Source organism: Gastrolobium bilobum, unplaced genomic scaffold, assembly GCF_033153095.1.
Source record: "Gastrolobium bilobum isolate Gb01-03AN ecotype WA unplaced genomic scaffold, APGP_CSIRO_Gbil_v1 utg3288, whole genome shotgun sequence".
Classification (NCBI taxonomy): Eukaryota; Viridiplantae; Streptophyta; class Magnoliopsida; order Fabales; family Fabaceae; genus Gastrolobium; species Gastrolobium bilobum.
Genome location: NW_026899098.1, coordinates 213,037 through 239,329, shown reverse-complemented (window position 1 = coordinate 239,329; position 26,293 = coordinate 213,037). Strand labels below are relative to the sequence as shown.

At 35.1% G+C, this 26,293-nt stretch overlaps 1 protein-coding gene across 11 annotated transcripts in view; it reads left to right on the top strand.

Moving 5' to 3' along the window:
* The window catches only part of LOC133287159 (uncharacterized), a 29,796-nt gene extending 4,513 nt beyond the window's left edge, over nt 1-25,283 (top strand). Inside the window, exons 4-33 of one of the 11 annotated variants that reach the window (XM_061484719.1) lie at nt 59-230; nt 634-749; nt 9,228-9,314; nt 9,408-9,524; nt 9,602-9,665; nt 9,751-9,893; nt 10,849-10,896; nt 10,986-11,054; nt 15,554-15,629; nt 16,419-16,549; nt 17,433-17,492; nt 17,642-17,696; nt 17,775-17,839; nt 17,934-17,995; nt 18,061-18,184; nt 18,264-18,321; nt 18,495-18,607; nt 20,016-20,093; nt 20,187-20,249; nt 20,374-20,469; nt 20,579-20,688; nt 21,439-21,628; nt 22,037-22,151; nt 23,035-23,147; nt 23,233-23,310; nt 24,018-24,083; nt 24,163-24,294; nt 24,414-24,470; nt 24,563-24,643; nt 24,739-25,283. In XM_061484719.1, coding sequence (XP_061340703.1) covers nt 59-230; nt 634-749; nt 9,228-9,314; nt 9,408-9,524; nt 9,602-9,665; nt 9,751-9,893; nt 10,849-10,896; nt 10,986-11,054; nt 15,554-15,629; nt 16,419-16,549; nt 17,433-17,492; nt 17,642-17,696; nt 17,775-17,839; nt 17,934-17,995; nt 18,061-18,184; nt 18,264-18,321; nt 18,495-18,607; nt 20,016-20,093; nt 20,187-20,249; nt 20,374-20,469; nt 20,579-20,688; nt 21,439-21,628; nt 22,037-22,151; nt 23,035-23,147; nt 23,233-23,310; nt 24,018-24,083; nt 24,163-24,294; nt 24,414-24,470; nt 24,563-24,643; nt 24,739-24,789 — 2,790 coding nt within the window. In that variant the 3' untranslated portion in view covers nt 24,790-25,283. Of the gene's footprint in view, nt 1-58; nt 231-633; nt 750-9,227; nt 9,315-9,407; nt 9,525-9,601; nt 9,666-9,750; nt 9,894-10,848; nt 10,897-10,985; nt 11,055-15,553; nt 15,630-16,418; nt 16,550-17,432; nt 17,493-17,626; nt 17,697-17,774; nt 17,840-17,933; nt 17,996-18,060; nt 18,185-18,263; nt 18,322-18,494; nt 18,608-20,015; nt 20,094-20,186; nt 20,250-20,373; nt 20,470-20,578; nt 20,689-21,438; nt 21,629-22,036; nt 22,184-23,034; nt 23,148-23,232; nt 23,311-23,404; nt 23,902-24,017; nt 24,084-24,162; nt 24,296-24,413; nt 24,471-24,562; nt 24,644-24,738 lie in introns of those variants that run through there. The other 10 variants (XM_061484718.1, XM_061484717.1, XR_009748207.1 and 7 more) reach the window with 10 other exon arrangements.
* The last annotated feature ends 1,010 nt before the right edge of the window (nt 25,284-26,293 follow it).

The following is a 26,293-nucleotide window of genomic DNA, read 5'->3' as shown; positions in this document are numbered from 1 at the left end:
AAAACTGTCTACAAAAAAGCACGTTTCTTGAGTTAATGACATTACGTTTCATCATCAGGAAATCATCCGCAGAATGCTTTTATTGACATTGGATGACCCTCATAGGAAAATTTGCACAGCTATTGGTATGGCTGTGGCATCCATTGCAGTGTATGACTGGCCAGAGCTATGGCCAGATTTATTACCATTTCTCCTGAATTTGATTAACGATCAAACCAACTTGAATGGAGGTTAGCATTTCTGTCTGACTTGGTGATTTGTGGGATTTTCTATGCATGAATGATTATGGAAAAGCCTTAAGTGAAAAATGGCTCCATTTTCTTTTAGTGAGTAAAGACTAAAAATTATATGGTAGGAGCACTTTTTTCCCTTGAATTTTTGAATTGCTTGCTCTACGCTTTTCTTAGCATGCTTCTGATACACTTTTATCATCGGCCACAAGTTTCATTTGTCAGATGATTAATCAATGAAATAGTTAAATTTGGCTTGGATGCTGCTGACTAGTTGATTAATTCTCTCTTTATTAATTTTACTTGAAATAGTTTTATGAACAAAAATTGTGCTGTTTTGGGGTTACAATGATTGAGGAGTTTCTGTATGTTAATCCACTTTTTTTTAATTATTTTATTCTAGTGCATGGAGCTATGAGATGCTTGGTTCTTCTCTCTGCGGACTTGGATGATAAAATGGTTCCAACATTAATACCTGCTCTGTTCCCAAGTTTGCTGACAATTGTATCCTCTCCTCAGGTTATATTTTGTATATTTTTCTGTTAACCTTCTAATTATCCTGTTTTATGTTTTTATTTTGCTTTATTTATGTTAACATTATCTTCTTTCATTATTTTTTTTTTTTTGATGTTTTTCCGAGTTGAATGGCTTGGAAGAAAGAATTTAAGTTGCTTTTAGGAGAATTACTCCTATGCTTCTAAGTATATGTTAAGAGTGAAAAAATCTATAATTTTTTTGGAATTAAGTATAGAAGTGTTGACCCTAAAATCTAGGGTGATTAATTAGAGATTGATTCTGTGTTATTGATCAGAGCTTGATGGAGGACTGATTGATTGACAGACTATGCTTGTAACATTCCTCTAGGACATAAATTGAGATATAGGCTGGGGGCATTTAGCACACATTATGCTTCAACCAAAACTCTTTTTATATTATCGCCATCTCTCGCTCGCTCTATTGTTTTATCTCTGTAATTTTTCAACATGGTATTAGAATGATACCATTTACCTTGAAACATAGGGCATTCCCTAACTTGATTTGAAAGAAAAAGAAAAAGAATTAAAAAAAAATCCTTAGTTGCCTCAGAGGAGGCCAACATTGTTCACTATACCTTCATGTCCTTCTCAGTTCTGTCACATGTCAGATTACATCTTTGGGAGTTAGATTTCAGATCATGTTTGAGGAGCAATCTCAGGAGTTGCACAACAGAGGGCTCATTTGCAATTGCAAGTTGTGGGGGTTTGTGGTCTTCTCATCCAAAGTTGTTGACCGCTTATTTGGTGCTATCATTTGTTCAATCTGTCATTTGGAGTTAGGTGGTGATTTGCTATCTGTATGCATTTGGGTAGTGTTTTGTTGCTATGTTCTCTAGATCGAATTATTTGATATTAAATCATTCACGTAATTTCACCTAACGACTTAAACTTTTGGGAAAGTTGGTTTGTGATATAGTATTGAAAAATGTGGTTTAGAGTTCGATTCTTGGTGACTCCATCCTTCTAAATTGAAGTTAAATTTCAACGCAAGATAAGGTGAGCTTGTGCACTATCCACGCTTAAATCTAATCGCTTAAGCTTTTTGTAGAGCTGGTTTATGACAAGAATCACACCTAGGAGTGTGGTGCTTCTAGACCCACATATTTATGCATAGCTATTGAAGATTTTTGTGGTGACTGCTGAGCTAGTTGTTTCACGAGGTTTATTGTCTTTGTCAATCTGACTCTGGTCTGATAATGCAGTGCTGCGAAACTGGTGGTGATTGCACATTTCTATTTTGAACTTTTACTTGAGTTGATGTTCTGCCTATCTCTGCGAATTAATGGACCAGTTTCTGGGCAGTGAGTGTATAATATTTGTTGAAATTACATGACTTAGGTAGGAAAAGAGGAAAGGAGAGAATATAAACTCAATCAAATGTTGAGTTGATGTGGCGTATTATGATCTGATACAAACTACAAAGCACTTATATCTTTTTGTACTATCACTAGACTCATAATCCTAATCAATAAGGAAACAAATCATGAAATATAATAAAATATGGAAAGCACTCATAAGAAATCATCTAATATATTCACAATATTCTAAGATGCAATAATGATGTTTTGAGATGTTTTTAATACTCGCCTCAAGCTAAAGCTGACTATGCTTTAAGCTTGTTACAATTAAACACAATAAAAGAAAACAGGCAAAAATATAACTCAGTGGTGGGCCACAACGTCTCGGACTAGAGATGGGGCTAGATTGCATTTGGATAAAGAAGGTGCTAGGGTGACTCATAGTCAACATAAGTCACCACTAGTATGATTCATCTGTGGGAAAGAAGTCACCATCCAGAATGATCATTGAAAAAGGGTAATGAAATATATTATTGAATTGTAAATAATTTGTGCAAAGGGTTCTCTATTTATAGAGAATACATTACCTAGAATTCTTGACCTAATGGGCTAAGCCCAATACAACAAATAAATAAATAAATAACTATTATTTACAGCACTCCCCCTCAAGCTGAGGAATAGATATTTATCATTCCCAGCTTGCTAGTAAGCTCTTGAAATCTGTCTGAAGGAAGTCCCTTTGTCAATACATCAGCTAATTGACGTCCAGTGGGAATGTATGGAGTGATAATCAACCCGCTATCAAGTTTCTCTTTGATGAAATGGCGGTCGACCTCAATATGTTTAGTCCGATCATGTTGAACTGGATTATGAGCTATACAAATAGCGGACTTATTATCACATAGCAGCTTCATAGGTCCCTCACATTTTATTTTTAGATCATCAAGTACAATTTTTAGCCACAGTAACTCACAAATGCCTTGAGCCATAGCTCGAAATTCAGCCTCTGCACTTGATCTGGCAACCACATCTTGTTTCTTACTTCTTCACGTCACCAAGTTACCACAAAGAAACATACAATATCCAGTTGTAGAACGACGGTCAGTCACAGATCTAGCATAATCAGCATCAGTGTAGACTTCTAAAGAGAGATTGCCATCACACCGGATTAACAGTCCTTTACCAGGAGTAGCTTTAAGATACTGAAGAATTCTCTCTACTGCCTGCATGTGTTTCTCCTTTGGATCGTGCATAAACTGACTGACAACACTAACAACATAAGCTAGGTCTGGTCTAGTATGAGCCAGATATATCAATTTCCCAACTAGCCGTTGATATTGTCCTTTATCAACTGGAGGACTCTTCTCTTCATAGCCTATCTTATGATTCTGCTCAATAGGAGTATTAGAGAGTTTACACCCAAGCTTTCCTGCTTCTTTGAGAAGATCAAGAACATATTTCCTCTGGCTGATGAAAATTCCTTTGTTTGAATGAGCTACTTCTATCCCTAGGAAATATCTCAGTTTCCCAAGGTCTTTAACTTCAAATTCAAAGGCTAGTCGTGTTTGCAGAATATGTCTCTCCACAAAATCATCACCTGTTATAATAATATCATCAACATATACAAGGAGCACAGTGAGCTTCCCATCTTGGGAGTGCTTAAAGAAAAGAGTGTGATCTCCTTGACTCTGTTTGTATCCTAAGGTCATCATAACCTTAGTAAACCTCCCAAACCAGGCACGAGGTGACTGCTTCAATCCATACCAGGCTTTTCTTAATCTACAAACTTTATTTTCTCCGTCCACAGAATCAAAACCAGGCGGGATTTCCTTGTAGACTTCTTCTTCTAACTCACCATTAAGGAAAGCATTCTTCACATCAAATTGATTTATATCCCAATTGTAATGGGCAGCAAGGGATAACAAGACTCTCACCGTATTCATCTTTGCAATTGGAGCAAAGGTTTCTTCATAATCAATGCCATAGTGTGAGTGTAACCCTTGGCGACTAACCGAGCCTTGTATCTCTCAAGAGTGCCATCAGAATTATACTTTAGGGCATAAACCCATCTGCACCCTACTGCTTTCTTTCCATTGGGTCTATCAATAACCTCTCATGTTTTATTTTTCTCCAACGCATTCATCTCCTCTTGCATGGCTTGAGCCCAATTCTCATCATTTAATGCTTCATGTACTGATTTTGGGATTGAAATAGAATCTAGTGCTGAAACAAAGCTTTTGTGCTGCACAGAAAGATTAGTAGAAGAAACAAAATGGGAGATAGGGTATTGAGTACAAGATCTTTTCCTTTTTCTTAGGGCAATGGGTAAGTCATCAGAAGCAGAAGCAATGGGTAAGTCATCAGAGGTATCAGAAGAAATAGGCAAATCATGAGAGGCAATAATATTAGAATCAGAAACAAGAGATTCAGGACTTACCAGTGGTTCAGACAATTGAGGTTGCTGGTGAGACAGTATGGGTTGTTTCCTCCTCTGATATACCAATTCAGGAGTCAAAATCTTTCGTATCTCAGGTGTATATGAAGGAGTAGACACACTAGGAAGAGGTGTAGGAGTAGACAAGGACGATCCAGACGCAAAGAAGGAAGGGGATGAGTCTTCTGAAGAACTGTTCTCCCCCTGAAGATGAAGACCCAGGAAATAAGATTCAGATTCTTGAAAGGTGACATCCATAGAAACAATAAATTTTTGACTTGGTGGATGATAACACTTGTACCCTTTTTTATCAGGGGCAAAACCAAGGAAGACACACTTAAGAGCCCTAGGATCTAACTTATTGCGATGTTGTTTATGAACATGTACAAAGGCAACACATCCAAACACTCTTGGTGGAAGGCTCTGCAAAATTGGAACAGAAAGAAAGAAGGAAGTCATGGAATGAATAGGACGGGTATTGTTAAGGACCCGTGAAGGTAAGCGGTTGATCAAAAAGGTTGCAGATAACACGGTTTCTCCCCAATAAGAATTACGAACAGATGTCTGGAAAAGTAGTGCTCTAGCAACTTCAAGGAGGTGACGATTTTTTCTTTCAGCAACCCCGTTTTGTTGAGGGGTATCAACACATGTGAGCTCATGAATCATACCTCTGTCGGAAATGAATTGCGACAGGCGTTGGTTGACGTACTCAGTACCATTATCAGATCTTAGTCTTTTAATACACTTACCAAACTGAGTCTTAACCATATGATGAAATCGAATAAATATCTCTGGTACTTCAGACTTGTCTTTCATCAAGAATATCCATGTTACACGAGTACATTCATCAATAAAAGAAACAAAACACCTTGCACCTGAAACACTATGCACTTTAGAAGGGCCCCAAACATCAGAATGGATAAGAGAAAAAGGTTCGCTGCCTTTGATAGTGCTAGAAGGAAATGACACTCGATGGTGTTTTGCAAATTCACAAACATCGCAATGGAAGGTCTCAACTGACTGATTTAGAAACAGAGAATGAAACATTAACTTCAATAGACCGAATGGTGGATGCCCCAGACGCTTGTGATGGAGCCAAATCATAGACTCTGCAGTAGAAGGATGACGTGTCATTAATAACTGATTTTTGCTATCATTTATAGCATGTTCTGGAAGGAGATAATACAACCCATCCTGCTCATTAGCAACTCCAATTGTCTTCTTCGTGGTAAGATCCTGAATAACACAATGAGAAGAGAAAAATGTGATAGAACAATTCTAATCAGTTGTAAGTTTTTGAGTGGAAATAAGATTAGTAGAAAGCTGAGGAACATAAAGAACATTTTTAAGAAACAAGGAAGGTTGAATTTGAATGTTACCAGAACCAGTAACTGATTTATGGGATCCATCAGCTACGGATATAGTATGACTACGAACAATAGGATGATAAGAAAGAAAAAACTCAGCACGACAAGTCATATGATCAGTTGCACCAGAATCTAAAATCCATGAGGTTTTAAAATCAGTGCAAGAAGCAAGAAGAGATGTAGAACGGTCAGATGGCTTACACATATTATCAATAGCGGGTTTAAGCTGATCCAACTCCCTTTGCTGAATATTCACATATGGAGAGACATGTGGAGACTGTGTAATAATCGAACCATCTTCTAAATTGGCCATAGTGATAAGACAGAGTGAAAAATAGAACCAAAAACACACAATGTACACCCAAACGACGTCAGATCAGAGACAAAACCATGTAGGAATTTTTTTTTTTGGTGAACAGTACTCGATGAACAGTACCGCGTGAACAATGCGCGGTGAACAGTACCGCATTGTTTTTTTTTTTGGAGCTGTTCCGGTCGTTTGATGAAAAAGAAACCTCCGTAGAATGATAGATCTAAGAAAACAGAGTGAAACAAGGGTCCTCACGGTCCAAAAGGTCCCTATAAAATTTTTTCCGGCGGCGGCTTTGTGGCGGCAAGAGGCAAAGAGGGTTGGATTTTTAAAGACGGTGATTTGCGGAAGCAGAGCCCTCAGAATCGAGAGCTCTGATACCAACTTGAAAAAGGGTAATGAATTATATTATTGAATTGTAAATAATTTGTACAAAGGGTTATCTGTTTATAGAGAATACATGACCTAGAATTCTTGACCTAATGGGCTAAGCCCAATACAACAAATAAATAAATAACTATTATTTACAACATCATTGATGGGAAGAGAAGTCACCACTGGTATGATTCATTAGTGCAAAATGACAACGTGATAAACACATTTGCACTTTCTCTCGTCAATGCTATGCTAGTATTTGAAAAGAGCCATATAGTTGCCAAAACATTGACAAACTAGAGATAGCCAGAACATGTCAGATCTGACCACCGAATGCATAAAACCACAAACCAAGGGAACTAAAAAGCCATGGGAAGGTGGCAAACGGAGGCAATGGGGCTGGGCCTAACTAGAGATGGTTTAGTGAGGCTGGTGGGGGCAGTGAGAAGCAGAACACACCTTAGATCAGTAGATCTGATATGGACAGCTGTGGGAAGAGGGAGAAAGTGTCCCGACAAGATACACAGCAGATGGAATGAACTGATCTTGGGATTCTAAAGAAGGTGGTGGCAGTGGCAAGCAGAAAAGCCCACCAGAGCAGATGAACCAGAGAGAGAAAGGATGACTGGAATTTTGGTACAACCAATAGGAAGGATAAGGTCACTGAAACTTAAGGTGAAACGGATTATACCAAATAAACAAGTTTCAAACTTAAGGAAACTCGGCAACGGAATAGTGACGGGATAAGTCATGGAGGATAGAACCACTCTGATACCACATTGATATTATAGGATTTAGGTAGGAAAAGAGAAAGAGAGAAATAAAGACTCAAATATTAAGTTAATATGGGGTAGTATGATGTGATACAAAATGCAAAGCACTAAAATCTATATATCCTAGTACTTGACCCCTAATCCTAATCAAAGAAGGAAACAAATGATGAAATATAATGGAATATGGAAACCACTCCTAAGAGATTGTATGAGATACTTTACAATACTCTAATATACAATAATGATATTATGAGATATTTTTTAGATAATCTAACAATATTGCAGGCTTTGGATTTGAAACTTTTCGGCTTTTTATGTTGGTGGCTACGAGCTCTGCACGATGCTATGTGATTTTCATTAAATTTTGTTTTTTAATTGGTGATTTCTTGGTTGCTTTGCTTCGATGTTGTGAGTCTAGCTTTGTTTATTTTTTTTTGTCATGGGAGTTTATGGTTTAGTTTGAAGTTGTGGTAAAGTTGTTTCTTTGTGACTGAAAGGTCATGGGTTTGAATACGGGAAATAGTCTCTTTGCAAATATGCAAAGGTAAGGCTGTATACAAGGATTGCCTTCACCTCTCTGTCGCTAGTCGGGATTTAATGGGGAGTGGTTTCTGATGGCGAGCCTCAGAGTAACGGTAAGGTTGCTCCCTGTGACTTGACGGTCACTAGTTTGAATTTGGAAAATAATTTCTTTGCAAAAATGCAATGGTAAGATGCGTACAATTGACCCTTACCCATTCCCTCAGAAGTCGGGGAGCCTTATGTACTGGGGTTTGCCCTTTGTTGGAGTTGTGGATGGAAGACCTTGGGTAATAGTAAAAGGGTTTTGTTTGTGTTGCTGGGTGGTGTGAGACCCAGGTTGTGAATTGCTGGAAGAATGCCAAGGGGGCAACTCACACCAAGGTGTAGTGTAGTTGATAGAAAAGATTGAGAGCTGTCCAGAGAACAGTGATGAGAATGTTGAAGGGGTCAAGATTGAAAGCTGTCTAGAGGATGACAGCCTTGATAATGTTGAAGGGGTTACTCAAGTATTGTGAGTCAAAGACATCTAAAAGCAATCTGCAAAGATATCTAAGAGCTAGTTGCCTAATTTCTTAGATGGCATGTATTTTTGTTCTGTTGGGTATGAGTTTTCATTTTGAGGGAATGGGGAAGGGTAAGAGTATATATAACTGTTTAGGAAGGTTTGGTGCATTGAGTAAGGAAGTGTTGAGTCCTAAAATCAAGGGTGATTGATTGTAAATTGATTCTAAGAGTTTGATTGAAGGCTGATTGATTGACATAATATGCTTGTAAGTTGTAACATAATTTCAGCGTTCAGTACAACCTGAGGTGTATGCTGGGGGAAATTCATGGATTGTATTTCATTCTACAGCCCTTTTAACTGTTGCAATTTCTCTGTCTATCTCTCTGTTATTGTCTTCCAATCCCTTCTTTTGCCTCTTTAATTTTCAAAGGCATGTTACAGTTACTCAGCATCTCTGTGTTTAGATTTCATGGTTTTTGCATATTACTGTTGTTCTGCATCTCTGTGTTTACATTATTTTTTTTTTTCTCTCTATCTCTTCTCTTTGATATCTTTCCCCTCCATTATCTATATTTTTACATATTCATATCTTTCCATCTAAGAAAGGAAGGGAGCATATTGAATGAAATTGACAAATCTGGTTATAGACAGAGCCTGCATTTTGCATAGTAGTTTGGTCTATTGTCAAAAGTTTTCTTTTCAAATTTCTTCAAGCAATATTGAAATATTTCTACTAATGTAAATTTTTTGATAATTCATTTCATTACTTTTCCCAGATCTATGAACTCTTCTTAAAAAGTATATGTTAAATTCATCTTCTGTCACCTCTGATAACTTCTTAATCTTTTTTTCTTTTTTCTTTTTTATTGCCATGCAGATATATGACACATACATACGAACCAAAGCCCTTTCTATAGTGTATTCTTGCACTTCTATGCTGGGGACGATGAGTGGTGTCTATAAGGTATTTTCTTCCCACTAAGTGACTGTGCACAGTTAGTGTCGGTGGCTGCGTATTTTCTATTTAATTATTAACAGATCTAGATTTCCTGTTTAGGCAGAAACAAGTTCTTTGATAGTTCCTATGCTTAAACCATGGATGGACCAATTTTCTTCTATTCTAGAAATTCCAGTTCAATCTGAAAATCCAGATGATTGGAGTATCAGAATGGAGGTTAGTCTGGTTCTTTTCCTAAGTCTATTTTATCTTTTTTTTCCTAGTTTCATGTGTAATTATTTTTCTTGTTTAAGGTTTTGAAGTGCTTAAATCAGTTTATTCAGAATTTCTCAAGCCTCATTAAAAGTGAATTTGAGGGTATGTTTGTTCCCCTTGTTAAGTTTCCAAGTCTTTGTTATTAGTTCTATAATTTATTTGTTTTACAAGATACTATTCACTGTAGTTATATTGAGACCATTGTGGAATACATTTGTCTCCTCTTTGAGAGTTTATGAGCAAGCATCTATTGAAGGAGCAGAAGATTCATTTGAGGGAAGATATGATTCTGATGGTGCAGAGAAAAGCCTTGATTCATTTGTTATCCAGGTGATGATACTAGCAGTTTGTTATGTTTATTACGTTAATTATTTGATAATGCAAATGATATTCGACTGTTTGCAATATTTTCATGTCAAAGTTAACTGACTGATTTTAGCTATCACAAGTGATTTCTTCAATCTTCTTTACAATGGCTGTTTATTTCCTTGTTACATTATTAAGTTGATTGCCTGCCCATGCAAATATGTCAGCTCAGTGATATGTAACTGAATATGGTTCTTTATCTCGATCTCTATTCATTGAAACCCCCATCCTTGTGAATTTATCTGTACTATCCTCTATCTTTCCATATGCTTCTTATGGGTGACAAAATGAAGAAACTCTATAATATCACCCAATAAAAGATACCCACTAATCAAACAACTTGAAATTTGGATATGCGTATACAGTGTTATTTTATGGGGAATGGTTTATGTAAAGCTTTATTTTATTTTGTGAAGAAAATTGAGTGCAGGTTCTCTTTCATATGACTTCCATTTACTTCCACTCATTTAGTATGGAGTCTAGTGGGTTTTCCAGAGAGAAAGATCACTATGAAATGTGAAACTGAATCAGTTGCTAGAATGGTGTCCTTTAGCTTGTTACTTGGCAAGGATGACACCCCTGATTGCCAAAATCAGCCAAACCAGAATCCGCAGGGGGTACTGAAATCGTTGCAATTACAATGAACTTCTTTTCATTATTAAAGTTGTGCCTTCGCCAGCTTTTTAGTTAAAAAGGAGCCTCTGTGTTTGATCTATATCTTTTGTTTGTGTTTTATAGTTGCTTTGATGTATATGGAAAAGATCAAATGTTATAGTCTCTAGATTTTTAAATAATCAACTGGCTGAGCTCTATCTAAATTTGTGTCAATCAGGTCCACTTAGTTTTATGCCTGTGTTTGCTTGATTTCATATAATAACTTTTGAACTATCTTTTTGTATCTCATATTTTTTATTTTCAGCTGTTTGAACTTCTGCTGACCATTGTGGGTAATTCAAGACTGGGAAAGGTTTGGTTCAGAACATTTTGAAATCTTCTTTTTGTGCTAATTGTGTTCTATTGCACGAGTACTTTGATCTGTGATTTGCACTTTTATAGGTGGTTGTGGCTAATGTCAAAGAGTTGGTGTACTACACTATTGCTTTTCTTCAAATGACAGAACAGCAGGTTTAACATTTTTTAGTCATCCCATTGCTCCTAGTTTATTCTTGTCATAAATTTGCTTCCGCAGTATCTGATTAGCTTTCTGCAGATTCATTTCATAAATTTTCTACTATTTAAAATGTGCTTGTAATTTTTTTTTTAAAAAGCTTGTTGCTTACTTGAGTGCAGATTGATATCTGTTAGAGAAGTTTAATATATAACCATTAAAGTGGCCTTCACTTAATACCTTGAGCTTTTAGGTGAGATGGTTGTTTAATATGGTATAAGAGACTGTCAGTCACCAAAGTGTCATGAGTCGATCCTCACCACTCCTCATTCTTCTAATAAATATTTAATTATAGAATTTCTTAGCACAAGTTGGTGGGCCTGTGCATTATCTACCCTTCAAATCCAACTAGATCGTGTGATGGGTTGTTATAGAGAAGTCTAATATAAAACCATTAAAGTAGCTTGAGCTTTTAGGTGAGATTGTTGTTTAATAATATCTTTCTCAATACCGAGTGAATTTTTATTTACTTTTGTTTTTTCATTTTAGAATGGATGCCAATGCAATAACTAAGTCCTTTTACCCCTGCATATAGCAGTTTACTGCTTATGTTTTGTGCATTTTCATGTTTGTATGAGATAGAATGGAGCAAATGATGTATTAGAGTCTTTTAGTTGATTCCATCCTGCATAGGTATTGATGCACCAAAGGATTTCAGATTTTCATACTGATCATATTTCCCCTTGTAAATGCTATTCCATTTTGACCCACTTGAATTCATTTTGCTGATGTCATGGAGTGATTCGTTAATCTCCTTTAGCTTAAATAAATAAATAAATAATTGGTTATTGTTAAATTATTGGGTTTAGTATAAAGTGGTGTTATAGGTATTGATATATTTGTTGATTGTCATTGAATGTTAGTAGTAGTAGTTATCATTTAATTGGTAATGTAAAGAGTTATTTTCATTTAATTCTGTAACCGTTAAGATATATTAATGATAATTAAAATAATTATGATGATCATTGATATTACCTGCAGTTTTAATGATAATTAAAGTAATTATGATGACTATTGATATTACCTGTAATCAATGCCTCGGTTACAAAACTTCAGCTATAAATAGGACTTTAACCTAACCAAACCAAATCATTTCTATATTCTCTCCAATTCCCTAAATATCTCCTTTTCGCTTTTCCTTTTTTCCTCTTCTCATTTTTTCTTCCTATTTTCAACCTTTTTCAAAATTCTATTGTAATTATTTCCCTTTAGCTAACAACTACACTTCCCCTACGAATTGCCTTTCTCCAAAGGAAGCCTTCAAACACGGAGTTCAGGTAATCCCGATCCTTAGGGCATCTTAGGTTAGTTTTAGATGAAATTTGGTATATAATCCTAATCCTTAGAGAGCCATAGGTTAGCTCCTAATCCCTAGAATGCCATGGGTTAGTTTTATTTGAAAATTTGCTATATGTAATCCGAATCCTTAGGGAATCCTAGGATAATTTTATTGGAAATTTGTTATATGAAATTCCGATCCTTAGGGTATCATAAGATAGTTTTATATTAAATTTGTTATATGTAATCTTGATCTTTCCAGGAAACAGCCTCTTTGCAATTATGGAAGGCTAAGGCTGCGTACAAGGATTTCCTCCACCCCACACTCGCTAGTCGGGTCTAACGGGGAGTGGTTTTTTTTTTTAATCTTGATCCTTAAGGTATTATAGTTTAGTTTTATATGGAAATTGTTATATATAATCCTAACCCCTTAGTTAATTGTAGGGTAATTATATATGAATATTGTTGGGAATTTTATTGGGTTTATATTTTAACCTCTAAGAAATCATAGATTAATTATATATATTGTTGGGAATTTGGTTAGGTTTAATCTTAACCTCCAGGGAATCACAAGATTCATTATATAATTATTTTTGGGTAAATCCTAATTCCTTAGTAATAATAGGTGGAGATGATGGATAATTGACTATATGTGTATGAATTTTTACCGTTGATGATATGTTGATAGGTGTGGTATGAATTTTACCTTTGATAAGATGTTGGATAATTGATTATGTGTGATTTGGATCTTACCTTTGATAAATGTTGGAAAATTGATGTGGAAATTATGATACTCTTTGAGGAAATTTTCCAAAGTACGTGGTTTGTGACAAGATTGAATTTCCCTAATTGTGTGTGATTGTGATAAGATAATGGTGGGAAGATAGCTTTTGGGATGGTACTTCCTGAAAATGATGAACACAACCTTTGGGATTTATGTCTTCGATGTTATATGATGTGAAAATGATGTTATCCGTTCTTCCTAAAGTGGTACCTGGTAACAGGGTCTCCCGGGGTAGTAGTAGCAACTTTGAGGAGCGGTGTGCACACTAGGATTTGATGTTTTGATGATGGCCAAATTTGATTATACGTGGCTGGCAATAGGGTCTCCCGGGTCATGGGGGTAGGCTGGCAACAGGGACTCCCGGGTCTACCTTGGTTCTCTTCCCACTAAATAAACTAAATGAAACTAAATAAGATTAATAATGGAAATGGCGTACTTGGATTGATGCTTGAATTGATTATGATTATTGATTGAGTTATGATTATCTGATGATTGAAGTGATTATGATGCTTGAATGAGTTATGCTTATTCTTAATGAAATGTCTTGATTGATGCTTGGCTTGATTATGATTATTGATTGAGTTATGACCATCCTTGCGTTTTGGATTGGGATTACCAGCTTTGTGCTGACTGTTTGTGTTTGTAATTGTGTGCTGCGATGATCCTTCGGGGAGCAGAGACCTCAATGAAGCAAGTTTCGAAGACTGGGGCTAGCAGTAGGCGGTGAGGATAATATCTTGGACATTTCAAGCTAGGTGCGAACATGCTTATGATTTAATAATTGTATAAGATATATTTAAGTTAATCTTAGATTTTGGATTTACATTTTAAAGTTTTAAATATTTACATTGAATATATTTTCGTATAAGAGTATGATAAAGTTAGCCTTGCACTTGTCCCTTTTACAAGTGCGGCGGTAACATTTCCCCGGTTTTAGATTAGCTTCTACAATATTTATGAGATCCAAAAAAATAATTAAATGAGAATTTTGGCAAATTCTGCTATTATAAGAATATTTTAAAATTGTTAGAAATTTTGGAGTGTTAGAGTTTTGTGCATTTTCATGTTTGTGTGATATAGAATGGAAGCAAGTGATGTTTTAGAGTCTTTTAGTTGATTCCATGCTGCATAGGTATTGATGCACCAAAGGATTTCGGATTTTCGTACTGATCCTATTTCCCCTTGTAAATGCTATTTCCATTTTGACCCACTTGAATTCATTTTGCTGATGTCATGGAGTGATTCGTTAATCTCCTTTAGCTTAAACTATTAGATGGAGGTCAATGGATGATTTTTTTTCTTATTGAAGTAGTATGATAGCATGAAGTTCAAAATTTGGAGATATTTCTGACCTAATTATTAAAATCTATTTTGTACCCCTACTTTATTTTTTTCAGAAATTTTAAAGGATTTGCAATGTTAGACAATGGTTGAGTATTTGGGCTTTGCTGTTGTTGTATTGTTCATGTTAATTATTTATTTTTATTTTGTCCAATAAATATTTTGTTTTGTTGAAATTTTTAAAGTGTTAGAGATATAAAATCATTAAAGAGGCTTTCACTTAATAGCTTAACCTTTTGGGTTGAATTGGTTCATTATATGATATCAGAACTTCGGTTTCATAGGTTCGATCTTCATTGTCCCCCATTTTAATTAATAACTATTTAAGTCTTGTGGAGTTTCTTAGTACAGGTAGGCTGGGCCTGATGCATCATCCACCCTTCAAGCCCAATGAGCTTTCGTATAAGGGGGCGTATTAGAGATATAAAACCATTAAAGAGACCTTCACTTAATAGCTTAAGCTTTTGGGTTGAATTGGTTTTTACATAAAGATTTTGCAATGTTGGAAAATGGTTGAGGTGTTGGGCTTTGCATTAGGATGACAAATACTAATTATTTATTTATATTTGACCCAAAATTACTAGAGTATATAAAAATATCACATGATTGATTTGCATTAGCTTGCATAAGTACCTTCAATCCAAAATACGAAAAAAAGGGTGGCCCGGTGCATGAGGTTTCCATCACTGTGGACTCTTGGAATTATTAGATGTACACATCCACACTCCAATGAGCAGAGAAACTGTTTCCACGGTGAAAGCAGCAACCATATCATTACACTAAGTATTTTATTTTCTACGTAAATTATAACAAAGTTATAAATTGTTATCAAATGATATTATATGAATGAAAAAAATAACCACATGCTAGATCAATCGGTTTTCACTATGATTTGGTGTTGGACTGTTGGGCATATATTTGGTTCTATTCTGTGATACTGAAAATTATGGTAATATATAGTAGTACCATTTTGATGTTCCTGTCACTTTGCAGCAATTGCATCCTTGTCTACTTTTATTGCTGATACCTGGGAATTGTCCAATCACTTTTTAGGTTCATACGTGGTCTGTTGATGCTAACCAGTTCATTGCTGATGAAGAGGATGCCACTTATAGCTGTCGTATCTCTGGTAAGTCCACTTAAGTTTTTTTTTTTTTTTTTTTAGTTTAAATTTCTGACGGTAGTAGTTTATTTCAAATTGACTGATTGGTTCCCTTGCGCTGAGTTAGTTTTATTCATTATTATTAATTTAGTGATTGCTATGATAATAATTTTACCTTATATTGTATTGTATAAAATAGAAATGCTAGCCGCACTCTTTTTTAACCCTTTCTCTATTATTGGGTGAAATCCTATATTGGCGGCTCTAATAGAATGGACCTAGGTTATTTAGTGGAGTCAGCATCAAATTTCACCTAATTATAGAGAAAGTGTTGAAAAGAGTGTGTTACTAGTGTTCCTCTTATATATTTCCTCAAATTTTGATGAGTTTCATCATTTAAGAGTGATAAGCAGCTTATTTGTCACCGTCCTTTTATGTAAGGGTGACAAATGGTTCATTACGGATAGATACATTACAAACGTGTAATCCATTTATTAGCTATCAACAATTTATTTTAACTATCTGAACTTTTAAGGGTATCTACTGCATATCCAATATATAGCTTTGTTGGTTCATTAACCCTCCATTAACTAAAACTAGCCTAATCCATCCAATCCATTATATTTATTATTATAATTGTATAGATTGTATTGGATTTATATATGGATGGACTGAATGGATAATGGAAAAGTGGATCCAGTTGCCACCCCTACTTAGTGATTTTATATTCTTCATTTCTGTTATTCTGTTAATTCATATGAATTTTATGTGTTTTAGAAAGTTTCACGAGCTTTATAAGAAAATTGCATCTTGTAGGCGTGCTTTTACTGGAAGAGGTAGTAAATTCTTTTGATGGTGAAGGATTTTTGGCCATCATGGATGCTGCAAAACAATGGTTCACCGAATCTCAAAGAAGAAAAGTGGCTGGCAATGCAAGCTGGTGGAGGGTAAATACAGATTTTCTGTTTTCCTTTGATCTAGAAACTATTTAGTATGTCTGATAGAATATAAAAGTCATTCCTTGTTAAACCCTGACTAGCAAGGGTAGGGGTGAGGGGGAAATTTTTATATGCAATCTTACCCATGCATATTTACAATAATTTATGAAATTTGATTGGCTTGCTGATACAGGCTATTTTAAAATACTTTTGTTCTCAATCCTTATCTTTTTTATTCTTTTCCTATTTAGGTTTGTAACTCGTTAGCCACATTACTGAGTGTTAGAGAAATATAATATAAAACCATTAATGTGACCTTCACTGACAACTTAAACTTTTGGGCTGAAATGGTATCAGAGCCTTTGTGACCAAGGGGTCACGAGTTTGATTCTTACTGCTCAAATTCTATTAATAAATAATTAAATATTATGGAATTTCTTAGCATATGTAGCTTGTACATTGTCCACCCTTCAAGCCCAATGGATTCTTGTGTGAGAGTGTGTTAAAGAAATATAACATAAAACTATTAATGTGACCTTCACCTAACAGGCTAACATATTAAGTTTTTGAGTTGAAATGGTTTATTACACTGAGAAAGAAACAATGGAGTCTAGCTCCCTATAATAGGTTCTCAAATTTTTGGATGACTCTGCTAGGATCCCCCCCAACATTTATCCTTGCTCTTGATGTTATCCCCCTTCCTTCCCACTCCTCTTGCCACGCATGCTGAGTTGTTATGGCCCCATTTCCTCTTCTGCCCATTGTTCCCTCTTCCCCTACTCTTCTTTGCTTATGCATCAATCATTTCATGAGATTTTTCGTAAAAAATGCTTATTTTTTTATTTCAAATTTCTAAAGTGTAAACTGTATTATGCATGTTAATGTTTGGCAGATAAGAGAAGCTACTCTTTTTGCCTTATCATCCCTTTCAGAACAACTGTTGGAGACAGAGGTTTGGGATTTTGACTTTCAATTTGGGATTCTGATGAGCAGAATTTGGCTTATCATTTCATTTCCATTTTCAATTTTTTGTGCTTTAGTTTTGCACTAGGATACACTTCGATATATGTTATGTTATTCATACAGGAGTCAGGGTTCGAGACAAGTAGCTTGAAGCAATTGGTTGAGCAGATCGTCACTGAGGACTCTCTAACAGGTCACTTCTTAAATCTGCCCTCAACTTCCTTATGCTTCCATTCTTCTTCAGTATCTTATATTTCACCTTTTCTCACAGGTCCTCTTGAAAACCCTTTTCTATATGCTCGCATTTTTACTTCAGTTGCTAAATTCTCCTCTTTGGTAACTGAATTCTGTCCTATTTTTTAAGATAGCTTCTTTGTCTCTCTCTCTCTCTCTCTCTCTCTGACTTCTGATTGATCTTGTGATTTTACAGATAAGCAGTGGTGTACTAGAGCACTTTCTCTATGCGGCAATGAAAGCAATTACAATGGATGTGTAAGCACACTTATGTCATTGTATTTTTCATGTAATATACTTTCTTCTAATTTCGCATTTTACAGGCCTCCACCCCTAAAAGTAGGTGCCTGCAGAGCACTTGCACAGCTCCTCCCCGAAGCAAAGAATGAAATTGTTCAACCGCAACTGTTGGGTTTATTTTCATCCCTAACAGATCTTCTTAATCAAGTACCATACCATATAAATCCTTTTGCCATTTATCTTCTACTATTGTTGTATGTGGTAGTTATCTTAATATGGTTTCCAGGCATCAGATGAAACCTTGCACATGGTGCTTGAAACATTGCATGCTGCAGTAAGGGCAGGTTAGTTTATATATCTGCCCAGATTTTTAAATTATAGATATATATTGAATATTTCTGGTTTCTCACTTTCTCTCACTCTCTTCTCTTACTACCATGCATGCAAGCATGATTGGATGTATGTATTTCAGCTAGCTATTTGTTTGTATTTATGCACTCATTTTTTCTTATTATAGGTCATGAATCATCGGCATTGGTAGAAAGCATTATTTCTCCCGCGGTCCTTAATGTATGGGCATCACATGTTTTGGATCCTTTTATCAGTATTGATGCACTTGAAGTTCTTGAGGTAATGAGTTTGATTTTTTTTCTTTTTTGTGTGTGTGAGTATTATTATTTGCTGAGTTCCTTTTTTGTTTATGTTAGCATATTACATTAGTTATGACCGAGATTGTCAAACTCATAGATCCTACCTATTATTGGACAAGGGACTTAGGAACTAAGAGCAGAAGGTCGTAACAAGAAACATAAGATCCTACCTGTTCTGTAAAATTATATTCTAGAAATATAATGTAGGTATAAATAACACAAATAACGCATAATAAAAATAAAGTCACAATCACAACTAACATTTAAAAATATTCTATTTCAAAATACATGATAGACATGAGTTTGTAAGTTTATGTATATGCCTTATATTATACCTAAACAAAGGCCTCTAACCTGCCAAAGACAAGCCCAATCTTACATCAAAACAAAGGCATATAAATTCTAACCTAAGACAAGCCCAACACCAACGGGAGATGACAGGGGACAAAAATAGAGGGATACAGCTCACAAGCAACAGCCACAACCAGGAAACCCAACACTCAGTCTAAGTAGTACAAACCAGGCAACACAACAGAAAACTAGTGTCAACCCACCAGTGGCAAGATAAAACAATATATAACATTTGGCTAAGTGCTTAAGTAGAATATCAAGACATGGCATTAGGCGTCAGCTATGTGTGAACTCATTTGGCTCAAACAATTACTTCAAGAGCCCACAATGGTTGGAGTTTCATTGATTGGGCCACCCTTTTACTATTTATGTGTTAGAATTTAGTACATTTGTAAGTACTTACATACGAATAGATATGTAATATTTAGAATCTTAGATATTTCTTTGTATTTCTGAATGATTGTATGTGAATATGCATATGCATCTATGCTCATAGGTATACATGTATGTAGTATGTTTATGTGTGTGCTTTTCTTTGCGACAGATATATTTCCTGCCTATTATATTCCCTAGAAAATTCTTGGGTTTCATTTCTATATATTACCGTGCATCACTGCAATACAATTATTGCAATATCTGTAGTAGTGTTCAAGTTGCTGATGGTTGGAGATGTGCAAAGCTACTGCCGGGACAGATTTTTATTAGGATATTTTTTGGCTAGGAATTACTGTTTACATTATTTCTTGGTACGCTATGTTTTGAATTTTCCTTGTCTTCTGGTAAATGACATATTTATTGACACTTTTATTGTCATTATATGTTTTACATTCTTGAAACACTAGTTAGTAGTTCCCCCTTAAACCGCTCTTCAGCTGCAATGTTTTGCTTTCTCTATGATGTCCATTTGATCTCAATTTATCACTCATTATGCTTCATACGTGGTCTAGTTTCTAGGTTCATACTGATATACTTTTCCAGCAATTTTTTCAATGATTAAGATAATTTCTTTTGTCATCTAATGAAATTTATTTTTCCAGGCAATCAAAAGCATTCCTGAATGTACACGTCCATTGGTTTCCAGAATTATGCCGTATATTGGACCAATTTTAAATAAAGTATGACAATTTAAAGTTATTCCAATGTAAGTGGTTAAGGATTTTAGAATAACACCCATTGTTATTTATGCACCCCTTTAAATGTTCTTATAGCCCCGAGAGCAGGCTGATGGTTTGGTAGCTGGGTCATTAGATCTGGTGACAATGTTACTGAAGGCAAGTGTCCTTGCATGAAAGCATGATTTCTTTTAATTTTGTTAAGTTCATTATCAGCTTTGACCTTTGAGCACCGTATTTATCCTGTGATTTTCTGATATCAATTTGTCAAAGCTTTGTACAGAATGCCCCTGGTGATGTAGTGAAAGTAATATATGATGTCTCTTTCAATGCTGTTATCAGAATAATCCTTCAAAGTGATGATCACAGTGAAATTCAGGTCATTGTATTTTGCTACATAAACATATATTCTATTTCATTAGTCATATTTGCAATGATTTCTGATTACAAAATTGAATTAAATGTTTGCATTGACTTGACCTGAGCAGAATGCTACGGAATGTTTATCTGCTTTTATATCTGGGGCAAGACAAGAAGTTCTTGTTTGGGGATCTGATTCTGGATCAGCTATGAGAAGTTTACTTGATATAACTTCAAGGTAGTTGTCCCTTTTTTTTACATTTCTCTCCCTTCCCCCATTGGGATGTGGACTTGTCCTCAAGTCAAATAATATCCAATGCTTGTTCATCTTCCCGACTAGAGTCCTTGGTGCAAGGTCCTGCCACTGAATCAACCCTTGTGAACTCGTTAAGTCCCTCCATAATTAATTGTGGAGTTCAAGCCAAACATACACAGTAATTGATGAAAAATATATTGTTATTTATTGAATTTGGTGCTTTTCATGTTGACCTTCCTGTAGGACATGAAAAAGGAGAAAAACAGTATATGAAATTTGTGACTTCTAACAGTTGCTGCCGTTTCTATTCATTCTGGAAAAATCAATCTGTTGCCCAAGTTTATACAGCTGTATATCTGAGCACAACACACACATGTAACTAGACATATATTTATCTAACACTTCCAATTTATGTTATTGTTACCTATTCTTCGTTGTTGGAATTGTTTTGTTCACTTTTTTTTTTGGCTGGAAGATTAAACTACTGCCGTAATAAAAAGTAATTAATTGCATATACCCATAAAAAGTAATTAATTTTTGATTGGTTTAAGTGATCAAAATGGAAGAAGGCTTACTTTTCTTCTGGTTTTCACCTGAGCTCTCCACTATAGTATAGATACAATTAGGATAAGTTTATTATTTTATTTGTTTTTCTGTTTCCTGCTTGAGTGCGTCTGTGTTATCTTTTTAAGTTTCTGCCTTGTTGCTTGATTTCTTGTAAATTTGGAACAGACTATTAGATCCCAATCTGGAAAGCTCTGGGTCTTTTTTTGTTGGGAGTTACATTCTTCAACTTATATTGCATTTACCATCACAAATGGCTGTACACATACGAGACCTGGTTGCTGCTCTTGTCAGACGAATGCAATCTGCTCAAATTGCTGCCTTGAGGAGCTCATTGCTAGTTGTTTTTGCCAGATTGGTAATACAGCCAATTTTTCAGATTGATTTTGAATGATTCTACTGTCAATTTTTAGTGGTAATGGCTAATGACAAAATCTATTTTTATTAATAGTCTACAGAACTCGAAAGCCAGCAGTTTTGGAAATTATCATTTATAAAACTTGTGTGCTATTAGGCAGCGCTTCTAGAAATGGTCATTTTATAGAACTTGTACAATTGTTTTTCTTCTTCCCGTTCCTCCCCATTTCTGGGTTTCTCTTCTTGCATCAATGCTTGCTTTTTGTGGTATCCTTTTGATTACTTAATTTATTGTGCTTGTCATGTTATCCTTAGCATCTTTTGTATTACATTATTTGTTTGGCAGAAACCTGCCATTTTCCCTTTGTCTGTATAGGGATAATTTTTTCAAATATTGTTCAAAATGCAGGTACATATGAGTGCTCCAAATGTTGAGCAATTTATTGATTTGCTGATCTCAATTCCTGCTGATGGACATGCTAATTCCTTTGCTTATGTAATGTCAGAATGGACTAAGCAGCAAGGTCAGCATCCTTCTCCTATTATGTTTGCTAAGGTATCTGAGTATGTGATTTTTTTGGTATTTGCTGTTTTGCAAATTATGAACTTGTTACTGCATAGTTTGTCAACAGCACTGAATTCTGTTTCTGTAATTTTATTTTTGCAAATAGCTATGGAGTTTCCTCATGCATGAATGACAGAAACAGTCATCAGTATTGGCTTAATTTTTAATGACCAAACCCTATAGTGTCTTTGACTGACATTATATTTTCTAATTAGATCAAGGAAGCACGGATACTTCAAACTAGTAGTTGTACTTGTACCCCTGTTGGACATGTATCAATGTCCGACACTTCACGGCACTTACTCAAAGCTGCATTTTACTAATTTTTTACTTTTAACTTTTTAGCTTTTATATCAATGTAGATGGGAATAATAATGATTTACCTCATCATATCCAAGCATAATTATTGTTGTTTAATCATAAGATTAACAGCTTGGATGCCAGTCAGCTTTGTAATAAATGGTTGAACTTTTGATAAGTCTGTTTCGTGTAGCTGTGCAATTATTCTGTCTTGTGATGTTTGTTGAGTGTGCTGCTCTGAGAAGGCGTTTCGTTTCCTCTCGTTGCTTTTTGTCACCTTTCTTATCAAGCTTCCTCTTGCTAATTTTGCTGTGCAGCCTTCATAAAATGTTGACACAAATAACTGTGTAACATCTGATCAGATATGCCATTGTCTTGTATGTTTATGTGGAGAGCTTCTCTGCATCAAAAGATACACACACATATTTATCCTTATTAATGTGAAATTTTAGTTTTGTTGTTAAATATGAGAATGATCAACTAGGAGTGCTTAGACACACATAAATCAATCAAAATTTCTTCCCCATGATATCTGGTTGCAGGTGAGATACAGGGGGCCTATCAAATAAAAGTTACTACAAGTGCCCTGGCCTTGTTGCTAACAAGTAAGCACAATGAACTTGCAAAAACACATGTCCAAGGCCATCTTATGAAGGTATAACTGTAATTTTATTTACTTATTTATTCATTTTTTTTTTAAGAGTTCTTGCTGATTTGTTGAACTTATTTGTGTTACAAAGTCTGGTGTGGGAATAACCACAAGGTCAAAGGCAAAGTCAGCTCCAGAGCAGTGGGTAATGTTGCCACTTCCTACGAAGGTAATTCCTTTTAATTATTGTGATGCCTTAACTAGTAGAAGATATACTTTCATCTATGGAGGGTAGTTGATTGGACATGTTATGTTGATGTAAGATGGCAGTGCCCTTGGGCATGTCTCGATAGAACAGTAACTATGAAAAGGAAGAGGAAAACTGGATACAGAGAATAAGGACTTCTGTAGAAGTGTTCTCCCCGCTGGCCAACGCTCGCCCCTCAGATGGAGAAAAACTCTCCAGGTAGTAAGAAAGCAAGAGACAACCTGTCATAAGCCTCGTGATATAACTATGTTTACATTTTCCCTTTTCTCAATACCTACATTCCTGTTCCAAATAACTCTTGTACCCCTTGCATACACTCACTTGTGGGCCCTTTATCCTTGGATAAGCTGACTTGCTCCTCTATGTCGGCCATAAGTTCAAGGGCTCTAACAATTTGTGTAATTATCGTTTCGTTCTCTGACCACAGTGCATTATTGGGCTTCATTAGTGCAGGTGGAGAAGCTTTTTAAATCAGAAAATGAGTTTTTCTTTTAGAATCCAAAGTACAGTTTTGACAAAATTTGTAGGCTGAATTTCAACTATGCTACATTGGTACTGTCATGATTGAAATTCTATTCATCTTCAATAGTAGACAATTGGTAGAAGTTGATTTTTTTGATATTGTAAATAAATGTAGTAATTTTTTTTTTTTTCTGAATATCTTGCAGATAGTGGCTTTATTGGCAGATGCGTTAACTGAAATACAAGAACAAGTTTTGGCCGGCGATGATGAGGTAGTGTAATGCATCTTGATGCGTATTAATTGCACACTGTTTATCAAAAGTTCCTACTTAATATAAACTGTTCATTCAGGATAGTGACTGGGAAGAAGTTCAGGCAGATGGCATTGAAAATGATAAAGAGTTTCTGTATTCAGTGTCTACATCTGCTTCAGGAAAACCCACGTATGAACATCTTGAAGCAATGGCAAAATTATTTAATGAGGTTTGGTTGAGTTACAGTTGCCACATATCTTAATTTCTTTTTTGTGCAATTATATGTTGTTAGATTTTTGAGCTGATTTTTTATTTTTTTTATTGCTCAACTTGCTTCGAAATTGCAAGGATCAACATGATCAGTATGAAGATGACCTTTTAAGTGTTGCCGATCCTCTTAATCAGGTCTGTGCTCCGGATTTTGTATGTTTCATTTGTTCAATGTGATGCACTAACCTGCATATGTATTTGTTAACAATTTTAATTGCAACTGACAGATAAATCTGGCAAATTACCTCTTGGATTTCTTTGTTAACTTTTCTCAGTCTGACAGACAGCTCTTAGATCACATTTGCGAGGTTGTTAAGCATTATAAATTATTTAGTGAGTTCAACTTTTAAGACGTACAGGTGAATGATACTGAACATGTGCAATATATTGTCTTGCACTGCAGAGCTTGACTCAGTCTCAACGAAATGCTATTCAAATGGTACTGCAGAGATGAGAATTTAGTGTGCTTAAAGATGGATTGATACTTGCAGAGGGAGGAGATGGTTGGAAAGGAATATTTTGCCTTTGTCTAGGATGGGGAATCTATTTGGATTTCTGAAACATGTTTTGCTGCTGTGTGTTCCCCCTTGTTTGTTTAATCATTCTTTTTACTCAAATGTGTTTTTATGTGACCGTTATCAGTTTTGCTTTTACTTGGTTTTGCTCATTGCTAATTCACCAAATTTCTTTGTATACAAATTGTAACATTTATTAAAGAGAAAGAAGAAACATCAGTTGGTAGCATACTGGTGTAGAAGAATGTCAACTAGCAGCATAATGGGAGAGCTAGTTCTATCATGATGTGGATGTTCTTGGCTCGAACAGAATTACCTCTTCCGGAGAATACTTGTAATTATCCACACACACAAAAAATTGTCAACTAGCTTGGTTTCTAGTCTCGGGTTTATTCTCTACATGTTTTAGAATCTTGACTAGCTTTCCTTGTTACTCGACTGTAAATCTTAACTATAAAACTCTTCCGATTAAGATATTATTTAAGAGAAATATTATATTTATAACCTATTTTCGTTTACAACCTCTTATAACCATATCTTAATTGTTGACTTTTGTCAATCAACGGTTATTATTTTGCCAATTAAACTTATTAATTAATTATTAATTCGCAGTAAATGATAATCGTTTATTGTATAAATTAACGGTTAAGATATGGTTGTAAAAGATTATAAACGAAAATAAGTTGTAAGTATAATTTTTTTCTTATTTAAAGCATTACTTTAATTAACTTTTAAATGTTAATAGATAAATAAAAAATCCCTCCTACATTAAAAAGCAAAACAACATAAAAATATAAACAAGGCCAGGTCTTTTCCCTCTATATAGCTCTGAGTCAATTGAAGAATAGAGGGAGACGAGCATTACCAGCTGAACCTATGAGCTGAACTTGTTTCCTATTCTAATAGCACAACTCCATCAAATTTTCTGGATTCAGATAAACGATACACATTCTGCACTCATCACAAAACCCTGCCCTTGCACTTCCATTCCATTCCATCTTGAAAAATTAGTTGGCTAAAGTCTCAAATAACATTTAGCAACAATATAAAATTGGTTTGCTTGCACTTCCATTCCATCTTATAGTTTGTATCTGTGATACTACTAGTTGGCTAACAAGGTACTATTATTTGGCTAATTTTTACATGAACGTGATATTACTATAAAATTTATGTGCCAAAATCTGAAATAAAAATTGTTTTAAGATCTCTTTGTATTAGTAATTGAGATTATTTTTTCTTACTTTGTTATTGTCTAATTTTTCTTATCCAATAGGTGATAGATATTTGAAATTGAGCTTACCTGTTTCAACTTTTTGTTGTATTATATTAAAAATTAGATTATCATTTACTGATACTTCTAGATTGCACAATAATTATTATACAAACTTTACAAAGTCAATACATACAAAAGATATGTTATTTGCACAATAATTATAATACAAA